General features: G+C 39.1%; 1 protein-coding gene across 14 annotated transcripts in view; it reads right to left on the minus strand.

Moving 5' to 3' along the window:
- Positions 1 to 1,162: 1,162 nt before the first annotated feature.
- Positions 1,163 to 15,572, minus strand: part of ASB2 (ankyrin repeat and SOCS box containing 2) — a 34,340-nt gene continuing 19,930 nt past the window's right edge. For all 14 annotated transcript variants that reach the window (XM_042889181.1, XM_042888982.1, XM_042889504.1 and 11 more), the window contains 4 exons: positions 13,531 to 13,702; positions 9,016 to 9,577; positions 5,789 to 5,942; positions 1,163 to 5,000 (listed from right to left, as the gene is read on the minus strand). In XM_042889181.1, the coding sequence (XP_042745115.1) occupies positions 4,864 to 5,000; positions 5,789 to 5,942; positions 9,016 to 9,577; positions 13,531 to 13,702 (1,025 nt within the window). In that variant the 3' untranslated portion in view covers positions 1,163 to 4,863. The remainder of the gene's footprint in view (positions 5,001 to 5,788; positions 5,943 to 9,015; positions 9,578 to 13,530; positions 13,703 to 15,572) is intronic.

The raw sequence follows: 15,572 nt of genomic DNA on the forward strand, positions 1-15,572 counted from the left end.
CCATCACTCCTGGTATCTCTACGAAGAGAAAAACAGGCCGTGCTTCTTTCAAGCACACTGCAGTCATGAAAAAATTATCATCTCAAGCCACCATAGAGTTTAATTTTGGATCTTCTGATGGGACTTGCTGTTATGTAACCAGACTGCAACTGCAGTTAGGATATAAACTACTCTCAGGCTGAAAGTAGTTTATTCTTTCCCCAGAGCTCTCAGTTTAAGCCACTGATGCTTATTTCAATGAAAATAATGGCTGTAGTAGGTTAGTCTTTCATTGTTTCACATATGTATCAAGCATGTACCTGCAACTCTGTGCAAGGTGCAAAGTGGTAAGGAGCTGGTCTAAGAATTCAAGGCATCAGATTTGCTCTTGATCCACGTATGAAGATGTCCTTATGTTTTTGTCTTTTTTGGGAAAAAGAATCCATGAGGAGACAGTAGCCTTCTTTAATTTAGTGAATGGAGAATTGTGGATCCTACATTGCAGAGCTGGAGGCAGGAAATGTTGTATGTAATTAGATGCACTTTCTCACATAAGCAACTCTGTATCACTGTTGTAATCCAGATGAAGCCAGGTGCTGAATCTCTCTCCTGGTAGCCAATGCAATGCACTCTCCTTGGCATTGCTCTTCATGTGGGTGACCCGAGAAGCTCAGGGAATGAACAATGGGTATTGCAGTGACTGCTGTGGACAAGTGTTCCTTCCGGAGTTCAGGGGAGAGATTTGAAAGTGGATTCCACAAGACTGTGGATTTCATCAGTATGGCAAAGTGAAGAGCTTCTGTAGAAATTTTATTTCTGAAGATATTCAGAAAAATAAGAGAGTTAAAATCAAGATTCTACCTTTTAGATACTAAATTTTTGGTTTTTTAGTCTTTTGAAGTGATTATTTGAATATATTTTGCTGCATTTTCGATGTAGCAGCACAGCCTGCTTTTAAACTAAGCTAAAGGATAGAACCAGATTGTTCCTAGTGATCTCCAGTATGCTTATATTTATCAATTTACCATCAGATTCAGGCCAATATTATGTTTTAAAATCCTTACATTCCACTGTGACATAGGGCTTCCTTCCCCAGCACAGGGCAGGAGGTGGCCCTTGAGGCTCTGAGCTGAAGCATCAGTGAAATAAAACATGAATGATCAGAAGCCAGTTGCTAAGTACATTCAAAATCATAGAATGCGGATGTATTAGACATTTCAAAAGGTGTGCAAAGAATAACAACTGTCTCTCTACCAATATTTACTATTCTCTCACCCCTGAGACTGCCACCAGAATTATTAATTGTGCAAGCTTGGATCGATTCAGACTTTTCCTGCCTGTTCCACTGTTTAGTTGTTTAATTTTGCTATTCAGGAGAGCTGATAACACTTTAGAATCTAATCGTTTAATTCATACTTTGTTGGAAAGATGGAAACATAACAATCAAGAGCTGCTGTCTACTACAACAGTGCAAATTTAAACTGTTAAAACTACAATAGCATTCATAAATAATGGTAAATGAAAATATTCCGTATAAAATAAAATAAAAACCAAAATAGTGCACACAAACATAAAGTGAATTGCACATGTTGCAGTAGGATAAAGTACAGTAACCTGGTCATGAAATATTCCTATTGTATATCACAAAAAGTTATAGTCTCTGAAGGAGCTGGAACTATTGATCTGCTTATAAAGCCTAGTTTGCTTGGGATGTTGGGTATTTATCTTATCACAGTTTTAGACAGATGCACTAAATGTTCATCACATTTGTACAGATTCAGCATCACACATTAAACATTGTGCCAGTGACTGGAGTGTAGGAGAGGTAGTTGGCTCCATTTCAGTGCAAATAAATGTAAACTGACTGAGTGAAAGTTTGCAGTAAAGATCAAGCAGAAAGGGCATAATAATGTAATTACTAGGCTCTCCCTCTAACATACATCTCTCCTCAGTTGCTGTGCACACTGTGTCCTTACCCATCTCACAGCTGTGGTATGCTCACATCAGGTCAGTGGCTGTTGCTCAGGACAGACAGCTCAGAGCAACCAGGATATGAGTTTCTCAGCAAAGATGAAGGTCTCTTGGTGGACAGAAGAAATGGACTTTCTGTATTTGCTCCACCCAAGACCAGTTTCATCTTGTTCAAGGACATAAAAAGAAGCTGTTATTCATGAGACTTTTGTGTACATAACGATGTTGGTTCAGAGAAAATTCCCAGTTTGGGATGGTTTATGAAATCTCATCCCTGCAGCTGGTGATTTCAAATCCTTCTGTCAGCTAGCAGTCTCCAGAGCTGACACCACACACCAAACAAATGCTTACTTAAATGGTCTCCACCAGGTCATGCTCAGCTCTATCCACTACCTGCAACTCTGTTATATTACACTTATTTAATTTCAACAATATTTCTTCTGATTTATATAAATGTGAGTAAGACCTGGACCTTCACTGCTCAGGCCCCATTAGCTAAGGGATGCAATAATTCCACAGATGACTTTCCATTTCTCAAACTATCGCTTACAATCGTATAGTCTAATTTTTGGGCAGTTCTTTGTGGAGCTAGGAGTTGTACTCAATGATCCATATGAATCATGATCAACTTGGGATATTCAGTGATTCTATGATTATAATTACAGCTCTTTCCCTGACAATACGGACTCACAAAGGCTGGAGGAGTGCTTCAGAGGGCTGCTTAGCCAGCTCTTCTCTGTATGGCCAGCAGTGGTGGCCAGCTCCTAAATGGTGTCGTGGAGAGGCTCCATTTTCTGAATGGCCCTACTGGGTAGGTGGCACTGTACCTCCAGAGACCTCACTTCTCCTCTAAGAATGGTGGAGTTCACACTTCAGGACAAGGAGGCTGATGGAATTTCAACAGTGGAGGAATTTCATCTTATTTTATAAAGCTTTGAAGATCACAGTTCAGTGAGAAATGAAACTGTTGTTTCCACATTTGGGAAGAGGACAGCTACGGACAGTGCGCTTGCTGTGACCATTTCTGCTTTCATTCACATCCTATGCCATGAGTGCTAAATGCATTTCACACAAAACCATCACAGAATCTGGATTTTTGTGCCCAGATAGGCCCATGTGTGCGCAACACACTTTTAGTGCTGTGTTAAGTTGTGAAACCACACACAAAATCAGTCCAGTGCATTTTCCCTAGTTAAATTTCTATCTCATTTCATAGTATGCAGGCCAAAAAACAAAAACAGATCTGTCAAGTCTCTGGTGGGGAGTCAAAACAATCCCTATTTCACAAGTCTTATGTCACCTAAGGTAAGAATGGGTATGCTTCTAGAATAACATCTGCCAAGACATGATTCCAAAATTAGGCTCTTCCATCCTTACTTAGGCGCCTGATCAGGACCGAAGCATTCATTGAATTTCAGTGGTTCAGCAAGTCACACCTGTCAAGTGAGCTGTAGTCACTGCCAATAACCATTCGTGGGCTCCTCAGCCTCCCCAGCTGTGAGGGAATGTGACTTGTTAAAAACTTCAATAAAAGAATTTCACGGACAATTATAGCGCTTCAGCTGATAGATGGCAAGTTGTTAAGCTGCCATAAATCAGTTGTGTATCTGAGCTGTAAATAGGTGACCTAATTTTCAGAGAAGCTAAGATAATAACTTTAATCAATGTCAAAAGAACTAATAGATACTTCTAAATTCTGAAGTCAAGAAATTCAAGGCTAAATCTTAGGACTTATTCCACCTCAGTAATATCTGACACCAGAGTTATCCCACTGGCTTCAATGTAACTACACCTGGCACAAGAATCTTGGCACTGTTTGGGCACCTGAATAAAGATTTAGAGCTAACTTCTGGGCATTTTTTTTTCCTAAATCTCAAAGTCTTATCATCTTGAAATAACCTCTCTTTTTTTCAATCATAGTATTATTATAGTCACAGAAGTCAAGGAAGTAAGAGAGGCTGAGTTTCATAGGGACAAGATCCTCTAGTGGAACAATAGATAAAGTTCGTGTAGCAGTGTGGCTGTTCCCTGTGTATCTTGCCTTTCTTCCTCATCACTGCCCATGTTCCTCTAGGGCTTTGTTCTGTTCAGACACCAGCTTCATGACAGACCGTAGCTACTGTTTACAGTACAACTACTTCTAATTTACAGAAAAGAAATATATATTTATATGAGTTGCTTTCAAATCCCCAGTATAGAAAATCAGAAAATACAGAAAATTATCTCAAGCAGAATTTCACTAATTTCACTGCCTTCTTATGTAATACAACTTGAACTGTATTTGCTAGGTGTAAATACAGTTCTTACATCCTTCAATAAAGCTTTTCTCAGCTTTTAAAGGAATCTGCACATCTGAGTATAGCTAAAAGTTCTGAGCTTTGAATGTTCAGAAATCAAGTACTCGACTGAGAAAGGTCCAAAAAATTTTTACCAAGACAGTGTCAAACTATCAGAGAATTAGCAACCAGCACACTGAACAGAAATCCAAAACACGGAGTAGAAACTAAAATAAAAATCTCAGTCAGTGAACGAAATGTAGTTGTTTTCCCAAATATTTTGACTCTTAACAGCTTCTGAAATGTGATCACAGCAAGGATGCTAAGCTCCACCAGACCCCAGATCAGTGAGTACCCTCACTGGTACTTGCTTCAGCACTACTCATTTTTCAGCCTTGGCTTTCACTTCTTTTTCTTTGCTAACCAAGCTCTGAAGTGGATCACGTGTGCTTCCTCCTGTAAAACCTGATGTTTAGATGTCCACTCCTTTTTCTTCTCACTCACTCCAGAAGCTTATTTCTTGTAGATTAGTCATTGGAAGGCACTTGACCAATCCAGCAGCTTGGTGTGTGCCACTTCATGCTGATGACTCTGAGTGACACGCCAGGAAGCTGCTGAAAGTCTACCATGCTTGAGGTCACTGTGTGTAATCATGCTGTAAGTATCGAATCAGTCTGTATGGAAGAGGCAATGTGTCAATGAGTTTAATGCGGTTTCTTCCAATCAAGCTTCGTACCTTGACACGACAAAGATGGGCAAGAGGTCGTGGAGGCTCTGAAAGAGAGACATGTCAAAAATGTGAACTGAACAGATTTAAACTTGAGAGGGACATCCATGTCTGTGGCAAGAGGAAAACGGGAGAAGGAGAAGTAAAAATAGAGGCTTTGTCTGCAATGGTGAGGTGGTGTGTCTGCTCATTCATTCCGAGGCATGACATAGGGAAGGAAGTAGGGCTGGAGGATAGGATGCTGTATCCCATGACAGCCTAGCAGTGGGCTTTCTAGGAGGATTTAAGCAAGATGCTTCAGAGTACTCAGCCTCACCACTGAAAATAAATGCAATATATTCTCAGTTTATCTTCATGCTGGACAACTAATTCTGATAATACCTGTGAAAGTCTTTGGATCTTGTGAGAAAGGATATTTTGGGAGAGCCGTGGGTGCTTGCTGTCCTGCTGGTGTCCACCTGTGGAGGTGGTCACCTTGTCTACTTGCCCTCATCTGCCTACATCACAGGCTCAGACAAATGATCCTTCGTGCTCTGGCAAGGCTTATTTCCAGTGGGCCAGATCTACATCTGGGGTAAATTCAACATCACGAAGTCAACATACTCCAGCACTTTCTAGTGCCTAATACTAGGTTGAAAAATTTAATTCAATTTCAGTAGGGAAATCCTACTGAGTTTAGGGGATGGATACTGACTATATGATTCTGCAGAGGTCAGGTTAAAAACCTACAGGGCTTTTCAATAGAAAAAATGAAAATGTAAGAGGAAATGGTGACTGACATTTTGAATCCAACAGTGAGAATATTTGTGGCAGATTCTTTTCTGAGTAACCATACCTGCTTTTTCTTTAATGACAGCCCAGTCCTCATAGCTGTCTATATGCTCCTTGAGCCGGGAACAGAGCTGGACGTTACCCACATAATCCAGGAGAACATCAATAATTGGCCCAGCCCAGCGACTTATCTCTGGAGTAGACACCATATCACAAAACTTCAAGAAAAAAACAAATTTGCAACAGTCAGTGAAAGATGAATGCACCTATAGAAATTATAACAGCAAAACCAACCCTGACTACTTTTGTAGTCTTTCTACCAACTGTAGAGGCAACTTCCAGTTTTACCTCAGAACATTTTTCACTAAAGCCCCATTTAATCGTCCTTATTTAGGTCTGGACCAGGCACAGCCTCCCTTGCCCATAGAGCAAGATGCAGAGCACTCTGAGCTTTAGGATGGAGAACTACGGAGATTCTCAAGCAGTGATCTGACTTTAAGTAGATTCATTTCAAAAAATTTGCCTTCCCACTTTAACCTAAATGCGTGTTATACCAGACAGCTTCATCTATCTCTATTTGGGTGATACACATGTTGAAGATATCTGTGGATTTATCTACATGTGAGCAGTTGAATAAGTTAAGGTGAACTAAATCATGCTGTGCAGATAAGAGCTCAGACACATGGCCAAACACAATTGAACAATGGTCACTTATGCACTATACATCATCTTAGTCACTGAGACTGTCTGTAGGCACCCTCCAAGCCTACCCCAAACAGGAGAGATAATGCACCAGCTTGAATCTCTTTCAGTTTAAGCTCATGTAATCACATATGATCATACATGTATGAGCCCTAAGTCATAATGAATTAAGCCCTTGCATGGATATTCTTATCCAGAAATAAAATATTATCATATCTATGAAGAACAAAACTACAGAAAAGATCTTTTCATTCAAGGTCAAAGCATTCACAGAAGCATGTACTGCTCTTCTGACTTTGCTTCTCTGAGCATTTCCAGAAAAATTAGATATAATGATTTTGGGAAGACCCCAAAATCCAGTGGGCAATCCAGATTTTCCTACCTGAATTGTTCATAGGAAATGTTGTTTGGGATATCTGACATTCTCCAGTGCCTGCTCCTATGCCATTGCCATGCAGTTGCATATACAACATGCAAACTGAGAATCTGCACTACACCTCCAAAGAGTAAATCCACTCTCTCAGAGCTTAAATGAGGATACCGTTTCAGTGTAATAAAGCACTGTATCTTACTGTTCTCTTTTTGACTCCAACTAGAGAGGTTGCCTTTTATTTTCCTTCTCTTCCTCATTCAAACGCTCAATCTAAAAATATATTTTCCAGACTAAAAATGTTCCCGAACAGGTTACAGGAAAAGATACAGAACAAAATGAAGCAGAAGGCAAACCTGCAATAACAGGCCCTGGGACAGTCTCAGGAGCGAAGTAGCTCTGCTTTTGGGACGCACCGCCTGAAGTCTCGGCAGGCCCCTGAATGCCCTCTCGTGGCAGAAAGATGCTTCATTTCTCCCGCTCACGGCTTTGGCACCGCAATTCGGGAACCGGGTACTGAGACAGCAAGCATTTTTCTGCATTCATTTTCATAGGAAATGCTAATTCAGTAGAATCAGTAATTATTTTTAGTTATGTATTTTTCAAACCAACTTCCAATAGCTCATAGTGTCACTGTACAAAGACTAATTCTGATTTATTTTCCTTAAGTAATTTGATACAGGAAGATAAGAAATGTGCATCTTATGCATAGAAAAAGCAGAAGATTCATATGACTCTCTATATTTTTTGGAATACAAACCATATCACAGCCATATCATGAAACTACCCCAGACAAGCCTTTCTTCTGTTAGCCAGAAACCTAGCATTAAGAAGCAAATTTAAAATGATACTACAGGGAAGACACCACTTGTTCTACTCTGTGTGCAGAAACAGTCTCTATATGAAAGACTCAGAGACTCATCAGTTCCTCTATGCACAGGTATAATCTTACACAGCTTGCTTCTGCTGCTAATGTCTCTGACCTTTCAGGTGATGATTCTGTTTTGTGTGTGACCAATTATTTTTTAAGAAATTGAAAATATGGTTATGTGAGATTCAGAGGGAAATATTGCATTTAGCTAAGTAAAAATACCTGTTTCTGTGTGGCTGAATTATCACATAGGGTACATACAAATTCTCTCTCTTTGCCTTGGATTTTCAGCCCTCTTTTACTCCACATCTGAAATCACCATGTTTCCAGAATTAGAGATAATTCAATTTAATGCCAATCATTTCTTTGGCTTAAATAACACTTTCTTCTGAATTAAACAAAAGTACACCTCAGCTCAATAGGAGTCGACTTATTGCTTCCCTAATGCTTTTCCAAAGAGAAAGAGGACTGCCATGCTGAGGTCTTTGTTTTGCTGCAAGTTGAAGGACAGTAAATTTTGACTGGAAGGTCAGATATACTTTAAGATATTTTGGAAGGAGTCAACAAACAGAGATTACACACATGCACACACACACACAAAACAACACCAAAAACAACAAGAAAATGTGCACTCTGCAATTCTGCAAAGTCATTTAGGGGATTAAGAATCCAATTCCAGACAAAGGAAGCAGTAGCTGAGCTTTGGAATGGACTGCAGATATACATGCATAAGACACGGTCATCTAAAATGTGTAATTGGCTTTGAAAATATGAAACCATGGATCGAAATCTCCTGGTCTCTTCTGAAAGCCTCAAATAGTATGGACAGTCATCTAGCTAATGTAATAATTTATGCACTCTCTCCAGGGCTGCTTATCCAGATTTGGAAACAGATGTTTACATTCACTAGTTTACCCTTGTAAGGTGAAGGACTATACAATTTTAATTTAACCTTTAAGCGCTTAGATTTGCAAATAAATTATCAAATAAAACAATAATTACAGGGTTTCTACTGCCCATTTGACCCTGTCTGACAAGAAAATATGTTTCATTTCTGGCACCTCATGTCTAGAGGAAAAGAGTATTGTGGATCTGACAATAAAAACTGTCAAGATGGCTATCATTCATCTGAAATTCAGGGTTGGACATCATCAGCTTTTGCCTGTGCCCACATTGTCACTGAATGTGCAGTTGAAACACTCACTGAATTTTACAAAGCCTTATTTTTATGTAAAAAAAAAGGATCTTCTCTTGCAGGAAAGGTGGGAGAAGAAATATGTGAAGTTATCAAGACACATGGGTGAGAGGTGTTCCCAAAAGTACTAAAGATAGTGTAAGGAGTGCTTACCTGCGTTATGGTTGGTTCTTTGGACAGCTGAGGATCATTAAATCGGTCCTGCCTGTAATTTAAAGCAGGGTGTGGGCAGTTTCCATACTGGCATTGAAAACAGGAAAGAGCATCACAGCCAAGATCCAGGAGGTACTTCAGCAGAGAAAGGTACTTCATTGAAAACATGATGGTAGCTGGAAATGTGGTGGGATGGCTTGAAATGTAGGCATCAATATTTGCTCCATGATCGAGAAGCAGTTTCATTGTCTTCAGGCAACCATGGCGTATGGAGATAAGCAGTGGGTTGATGAGGTCAATGTTAGGGTTGGCTCCAGCTTGCAACAGGAGCTCTGTGGCGTAGATATTGTTGTTAAAAACAGCAAAATAGAGAGGTGTGGTGCGTCTGTCCTCGTAAAGGCAGGCTCGTTCATTGGAGAGGGTGGTGTTCACGTCATAGCCAGCATCAATTAGCTCTTCCAAGATGTCATCATTGTTGCGTTCAGCTGCTAAGTGCAAGGGACTGATGCCACTGCGCTTGACACGGATGCGACTAGTCACAGGAATCAGCATGGAGACAATCCTGTCAAGTGGAGAATCAGTGAGCAACGGTGAGTTCTAGGGGATCTTCTGCAAACCTAGCTGTTTAGTAGTAACTGTAAGAGCCTACTAACTTGAGCATAGGAATGATTTGCACTGAGAAAATCAGTGTCAACTTGAAAACTATCTTCAATTCCCAATGCTTTTACATTGCCAAAAATGTGACAAGTGTTACCCCTCTTTTATGGAGGTGTTTTTTGAAATCATCACCCAGTTTTTTGTGACAATGCCGGCCACAGGGGCAATTACAATGGAAGAAACAAAGCGCTTACTCCTTGCCTATCCTGCTCTAACTCATGAATAGCACAAATGGCAGACACCCAGTCAGGCTTTCCCTGATGTTCTGCACCTCTGCCATCACTCTGTGGACAGCACTCCTCTGGTGCAGATCAGAGGAACTGAATGAGGAAGCAGGGGATCCATCATGATTGCTCTGTGGTGAAGGACTTCATAGGTCACAGCCACAGCAAGAAGCTTGAGACCAGAAAGGGAATGAAACCTCCACTCCTATGGGATTGAGCTGGAATAAGCTACATACTTGGTTTCCAGACCTCCATGTCAGATTTTACAGTTCAATTTCTACTCTGGATTGAGCCCCATACTAGAGGCCCTCTGCACAGCTTTTGGCTTTAGTAAATCTGTGGGACTATCAACATCCATCCCAAATGTTGGGAGCCAGAATGACAATTAAGAAAGGGAAGAAAAAGAAATAAAAATATTTTCCAGGCTGTGTGCCATGTTTTAGCCCAGGGAGGAAAAAAAAAAAAAAGTACAGCCAAGTCCTAAGCTCCAGTAATGAAGGATTGCTATTGGAAAGTGTGATGCAGCCTTAAGCACAGCAACATAAATTGAGCTGTTCTCATTACGTAATCGGAAGTTCAAAATATGATGTGCAAGGCTCCAGCCATCGTAAATCCATGAGTATTTTTATGTCTCCATAGGCATCACTGGAGCTGCATAATCAAGCCCATAGGTTAAACTCTCATTTCCTGCTAATGAAGTTAGATGTTTCAGCTGAGGCATTAGCTTGCTTCTATACAGATAAGGCACCTTAAGAAATAGAATGAGACTAGAAATTGCCAAACCAGAGTCTACCTCCTGCCTATCTGTGAAAACAATTATTTAGCAGTGAGTTAAGCACATCATTTCCTCCTCTTCCTATGCAGAATATATCTGGCAGGCAAGAGCTCTTCTAACATGCAAAGCACATACATAGCGCACCTCTTTTAAGATGCTGTACATGTTCAGCTTGACTGCAATGTCCCTAAAACTTACATTTACATAATGAACTAAGCACAATGTAAACTAGCCTCAGAGAAACCTTTGCCGGTGATGTGCTGAATGATCCTGTGAAAGACTGAGTCTCCACACTCCCAGGAGATGAAAGAAAAGTTGAAGACGCATGACACCTAACAGGGTTATGGTCCCATTTGCATGGTGGACAGCTGATGTTTTCAAGGTTGTTTTACTTCTCATTTTTGAAACAAAGATTTTTTTTTTTTTTTTACATTAAATAAATGTCTTAGGAGAATTAGTGCTTTTCCCCCCCCCCTTTCTTTCTTTTTTCTTTTCTTTTTTCTTTAAGCGTCTTTGGCATCACTACTCTTATAGCACCTTAAGTTTCATCAGGGAGCAGGAGGTAGGTGCTGGTGAGCTGGCAACTTTCCATTATTATCAAATGTTCTGTAAGAGCTGAAATAGCAAGAAGGGAGGAGAGTACTGTGAGGACACCATGCCAAGTGCCAACATTCAGTCATCCCATGATCAACTGTTTGAAGATTTAAGAGTCTGTTTTGTTCTTTCCCTCCAGGATATATACCTCAGTCAGCTCTTCACATCTGAGTTAAAGATGTTCTGCCTCATTTCTGTCTGTGAGGTCCTGAACCTCTCTACAGTGATGGCACACTGAGGCTTTATATCCAAATTCTGCAGTGTCCCACACCTTAGTACAGCCCCTCAGATTTTGCTGGGAGGAAAGTATGGAAATTCTATCAAAGTATAACCCGTCTGTTTTCTTCATCCTTCAAAACAACTTGGTTCAGAAGTGTGGCGTCTCTACCACCACACATTCCTACCTGGAGGGAGGAAGAACGTAGATAAGTGAAGGTAGTCAAGACTGGACAGACAAGGCTGTTGATACTGTCTGTCACAGGGCTGAGACTCATATGCAGTTCTGAAATATTGCTGAGTTACTCCTTACACCTGAAACCTGCTTTTGTGATTTCTATTCATTGGAAATTAAAGGAAGGAGGCAGAGTATCCTTAATATGAATGTGCCAAGAGATGATTGACTTGCATTTACATAATAAATCTGCCTACGCTTCACAAAGTCTTCTTAGTTCCCCAGTTTCAAGGGTGAAGGAATTAAATGACAGCTTACACTTGCCTTAGAGCTGATGAGAGGACCTTTATGAACTTTGTGTCAGTACTGACAAGGTGTCGTTTAAAATAAACAAACACCAAGCAACAAGAATTGACAGTTGAGCCTTGGGATCACATTCTTGGCTTTTTGATGGTAGGGAGATTTTGTGCTCTGGCAAAAAGTTGAAGTGTGGAATTCCAGCAGAATTACGTATTAAATCTTCAGGAATACAAAGAGAGGTCATTTTGAAGGGTGTTATTTTACTGAATACCACTGGAATTAACAATAATCAGCCAATTGGACTATAGTTTCATCATTTAGATAAATATTTGTAAGAGAATATCTTTTTTCTTCCTCATGTACTTCAGTTCACAGCAGTTGGGCAGTTGGGCACAAAAAATTGTGCTCAATCTTTTACAAGTAAACAAACTCAGAGTTTGGGCTGACTTCTTATCCCATGCATGCTGCTGAGTGTTGGCAATAGACATGACCTCCAAATCAGGTTGGCTGTTTCTATCATAACATAGGGATGCTCTCAGATTGCTGAATTTCCATGTAGATTTGTTTACAGATTGGGCTATCTATCTACTGAGGGAAAAAATAGAATCAGAGAACTGGTCCAGATTCTATTTACAGATTGGATTCAGATCAATTTACTATACTGTCAGATTAACTATTTTGGAAGCAAACAATTAGAGATGGGTTTTGTCTCTATCTCATCTAAAATGTGTTTGTTGTCAAAAAACTGTCTTTCTAAGTTAAACCACAGAGAACATTTTGAATCATGCCTATATTAGTCTGTGCAAGATATTTGTGTATGTGCTAGATGTATATAAACCTTTTACATAAATTCACACTGAGCCACCTCCTGAACATATAGCTTTCACAAAGCAGACTTACTCCAATTACTCCAGAAAATAAATATCCTTATGTCTATGAAAATGATTTGAGAAGTGTAATTGGGCTTCCCAAATGGACTCAAATGCTAGGATAAAAGATGCTATAGGAAGGTGTAGTGCTGTCAAAAGATTAATTCCTTAGACGTTGTGAAATGTATGAGAATCTTTTGTAGCAATTTGCAAAAACAGCTGTCTAGAAACAACCTTTGCATTTGGATAACAATTTCTTAAAGGTTTTTGATAGAAACTGTGGTAATGGAGTCCTCCACAGTTACCAAAAGGTTCAGTGACTGCAATTAGAAGTATGATTGTATCCTGAAAAAATAGCTGTGGGCTGTGGCAAGGAGTTTAAAGTGAGTGCTAACTTCATATACAGATGGTTTTTTTCATTCCATCCCAAATATATTTTGTGGAGTTCTTCTTAGCCTGGTTTTAAGATACGTGTGGTTATTTAGCTGTAATAAGTGATTTCTAGGCAAAGCTACTGTGATCTTTCACCCCATATTTCTGCTCACACATCCTATTCATCCTATCCTGCAAACTCATTCTGTCCAGGTTATTGTGATCTCCCTAATTTGTGGTGCTCATAATTGGATCTAGGACATAAAGTCCTTGTGAAAAGGAGAACTTAGGATTTTTACCTAAAAGGTGAAACTAAACGAAACTAAAACTTACTCGCAAATTCCCTTTTTGGCTGCTATGTGAAGAGGTAGGAGGCCATCCTTATTGGCTTTGTTAGCGTCAGCTCCTTGGGACAAAAGAAACTCTACAATATGTACATGTCCATTTTTACAGGCTTCATAAAGAGCAGAAGCACCATCACTGGCTTGAGTGTTTATATCAGCACCTAGGAAGGAAGAAAAAAACAATATAGGACCAAAGGGTCGAATCAGATGGGGGCAACATGCACTGAATGAACACGTAAGTCTCCATAACACTAGAGCTACACCATACGCAGAAAGGTGATGTGAACAAAATCTGATCGTAGCAAAATGAAAATGTTACAGTTATTTTATAGATCTCCAATGGGTTTTGCCACGATGTTAATTTTATGAGGGAGAGTTTACATGGGGAATCATTTTCTCACTGAGAGATTGCTGGGGAAAGTAGAATGATAAAATGATAATGCACTCAAGAAAAGGAGAAATACACTCAGGATAAAACAGTGGGTATCACCCATCAGCTCCCAGTCATGAATCCAGGCTCCATTCATTTGTATTTCATAGATAAACATTTTAAAATGTGCTTGTTCTTTATTCAACATGTACTTTTCTTTAGACACAACAATTCCATAAGTACTTACGTATTTACACTATCTATATCTATTTATCTATCTATATATATGTATAAAATATTCCTGAACAAGACTGGGGATTATATGACTTTAATACATGCTCTCTTAAGTAAATTGCTTTGTGGTTATGTATTTATGACTTATTTATTTAGGCTTATTAATATTGCTTATAATTTCTATATTCAAACTATAAGTGAATTTACACTATTTATACTATATTTTAATTTTAGCACATATCTAGGCTAAAATTGGATTTTATCACAAGACATCTGCATAGGAACCAGAAATAATTCTACTAATCTTTCATTTGAACAAGACTTAGTTCATTTCAAAACTCAGCACCTAAGGACCTAGCTTTTTTTTTTCATAAGGCTTCTATTTAGGGTCCAAGTGGTAAATGTTAGCTGAGAAAGGATGAATTTTTTTAATGAGGTTGTAGTATATTTTTTCTTGTACTCTAGTGGATGCTTGTCTTAATAAACAACAAGCAAAAAATAAACCAAGCCCTAATACTCTTTGACCACAGACAATCTGGAATCTTGATTTTTTTTCTGTGCTAGATATTTAAGGTCTGAAATACTGGGTTTTGACTGCAGTATACTGCAACATGCAATGTACTACGCTGTCCTGAGAAAGGCTGTTTTATATGTATCCTAAATGAGTATGACAGTTCACTGGAGTTTTGCTTCTAAACTCCAATAAAGGAACCAATCAGTCTTCTATCAGATCACGAAAGCTCCCTGCCAAAGAGAATATTTCCTTTTGCTCTCACCCCAAAATGAAACATCTGTGTTGTGTTTGGCCCTTTGAAAATGTTGTAGCTGGAAGCATCAAGAGAATTGCAGTGACAAAGCATAACACAGGACTATGTTATAGTGAAAAAGAAATGAAAAAGAAAACCTTCTTATGATGAACATTGCTCATCGTAAACAATGCAGTGATATAATTTCTGGTATTCTCAGAGGAGTTTTAGAAAGCTTGAAACAATTGAATAGTTTTATTGGATTTTCTCTTGTGTATTTTTCTCAAAATTGAACTTTAAGGAAATCATAATGTCTAAGCTGAAACACAGATCACATTCCAGTGTAATTTCTAAAATTGTAGGCAGTTTGATGGACTAAATGGTCATACAGAACTGCCTTGACAATGTTAGCTGAACAGCAGATTACATTTTTTTGTTGTTGTTGTTCCCTGTCTTTTGTATCTTTCATAGCCATAATAACTGCTTTATAAGTTTTTCATATATTTACTGCCATTTAGCTTTCCTTTCACAAGTGCAGGATCCAATTCTTACCTACACTGAAGTATTAGTCCACTGCAAGGATAAAATATGCTTCAGAATGGTAGTAAAATCTGTGCCCTTATTTACATGACTTGAGCAGTAAAAGGTAGGTTTAGTGTAAATAAAAATCAAATTCACTCT

This window comes from Lagopus leucura, unplaced genomic scaffold, assembly GCF_019238085.1.
Source record: "Lagopus leucura isolate 7727_CA_CO unplaced genomic scaffold, USGS_WTPT01 Super-Scaffold_1, whole genome shotgun sequence".
NCBI lineage: Eukaryota > Metazoa > Chordata > Aves > Galliformes > Phasianidae > Lagopus > Lagopus leucura.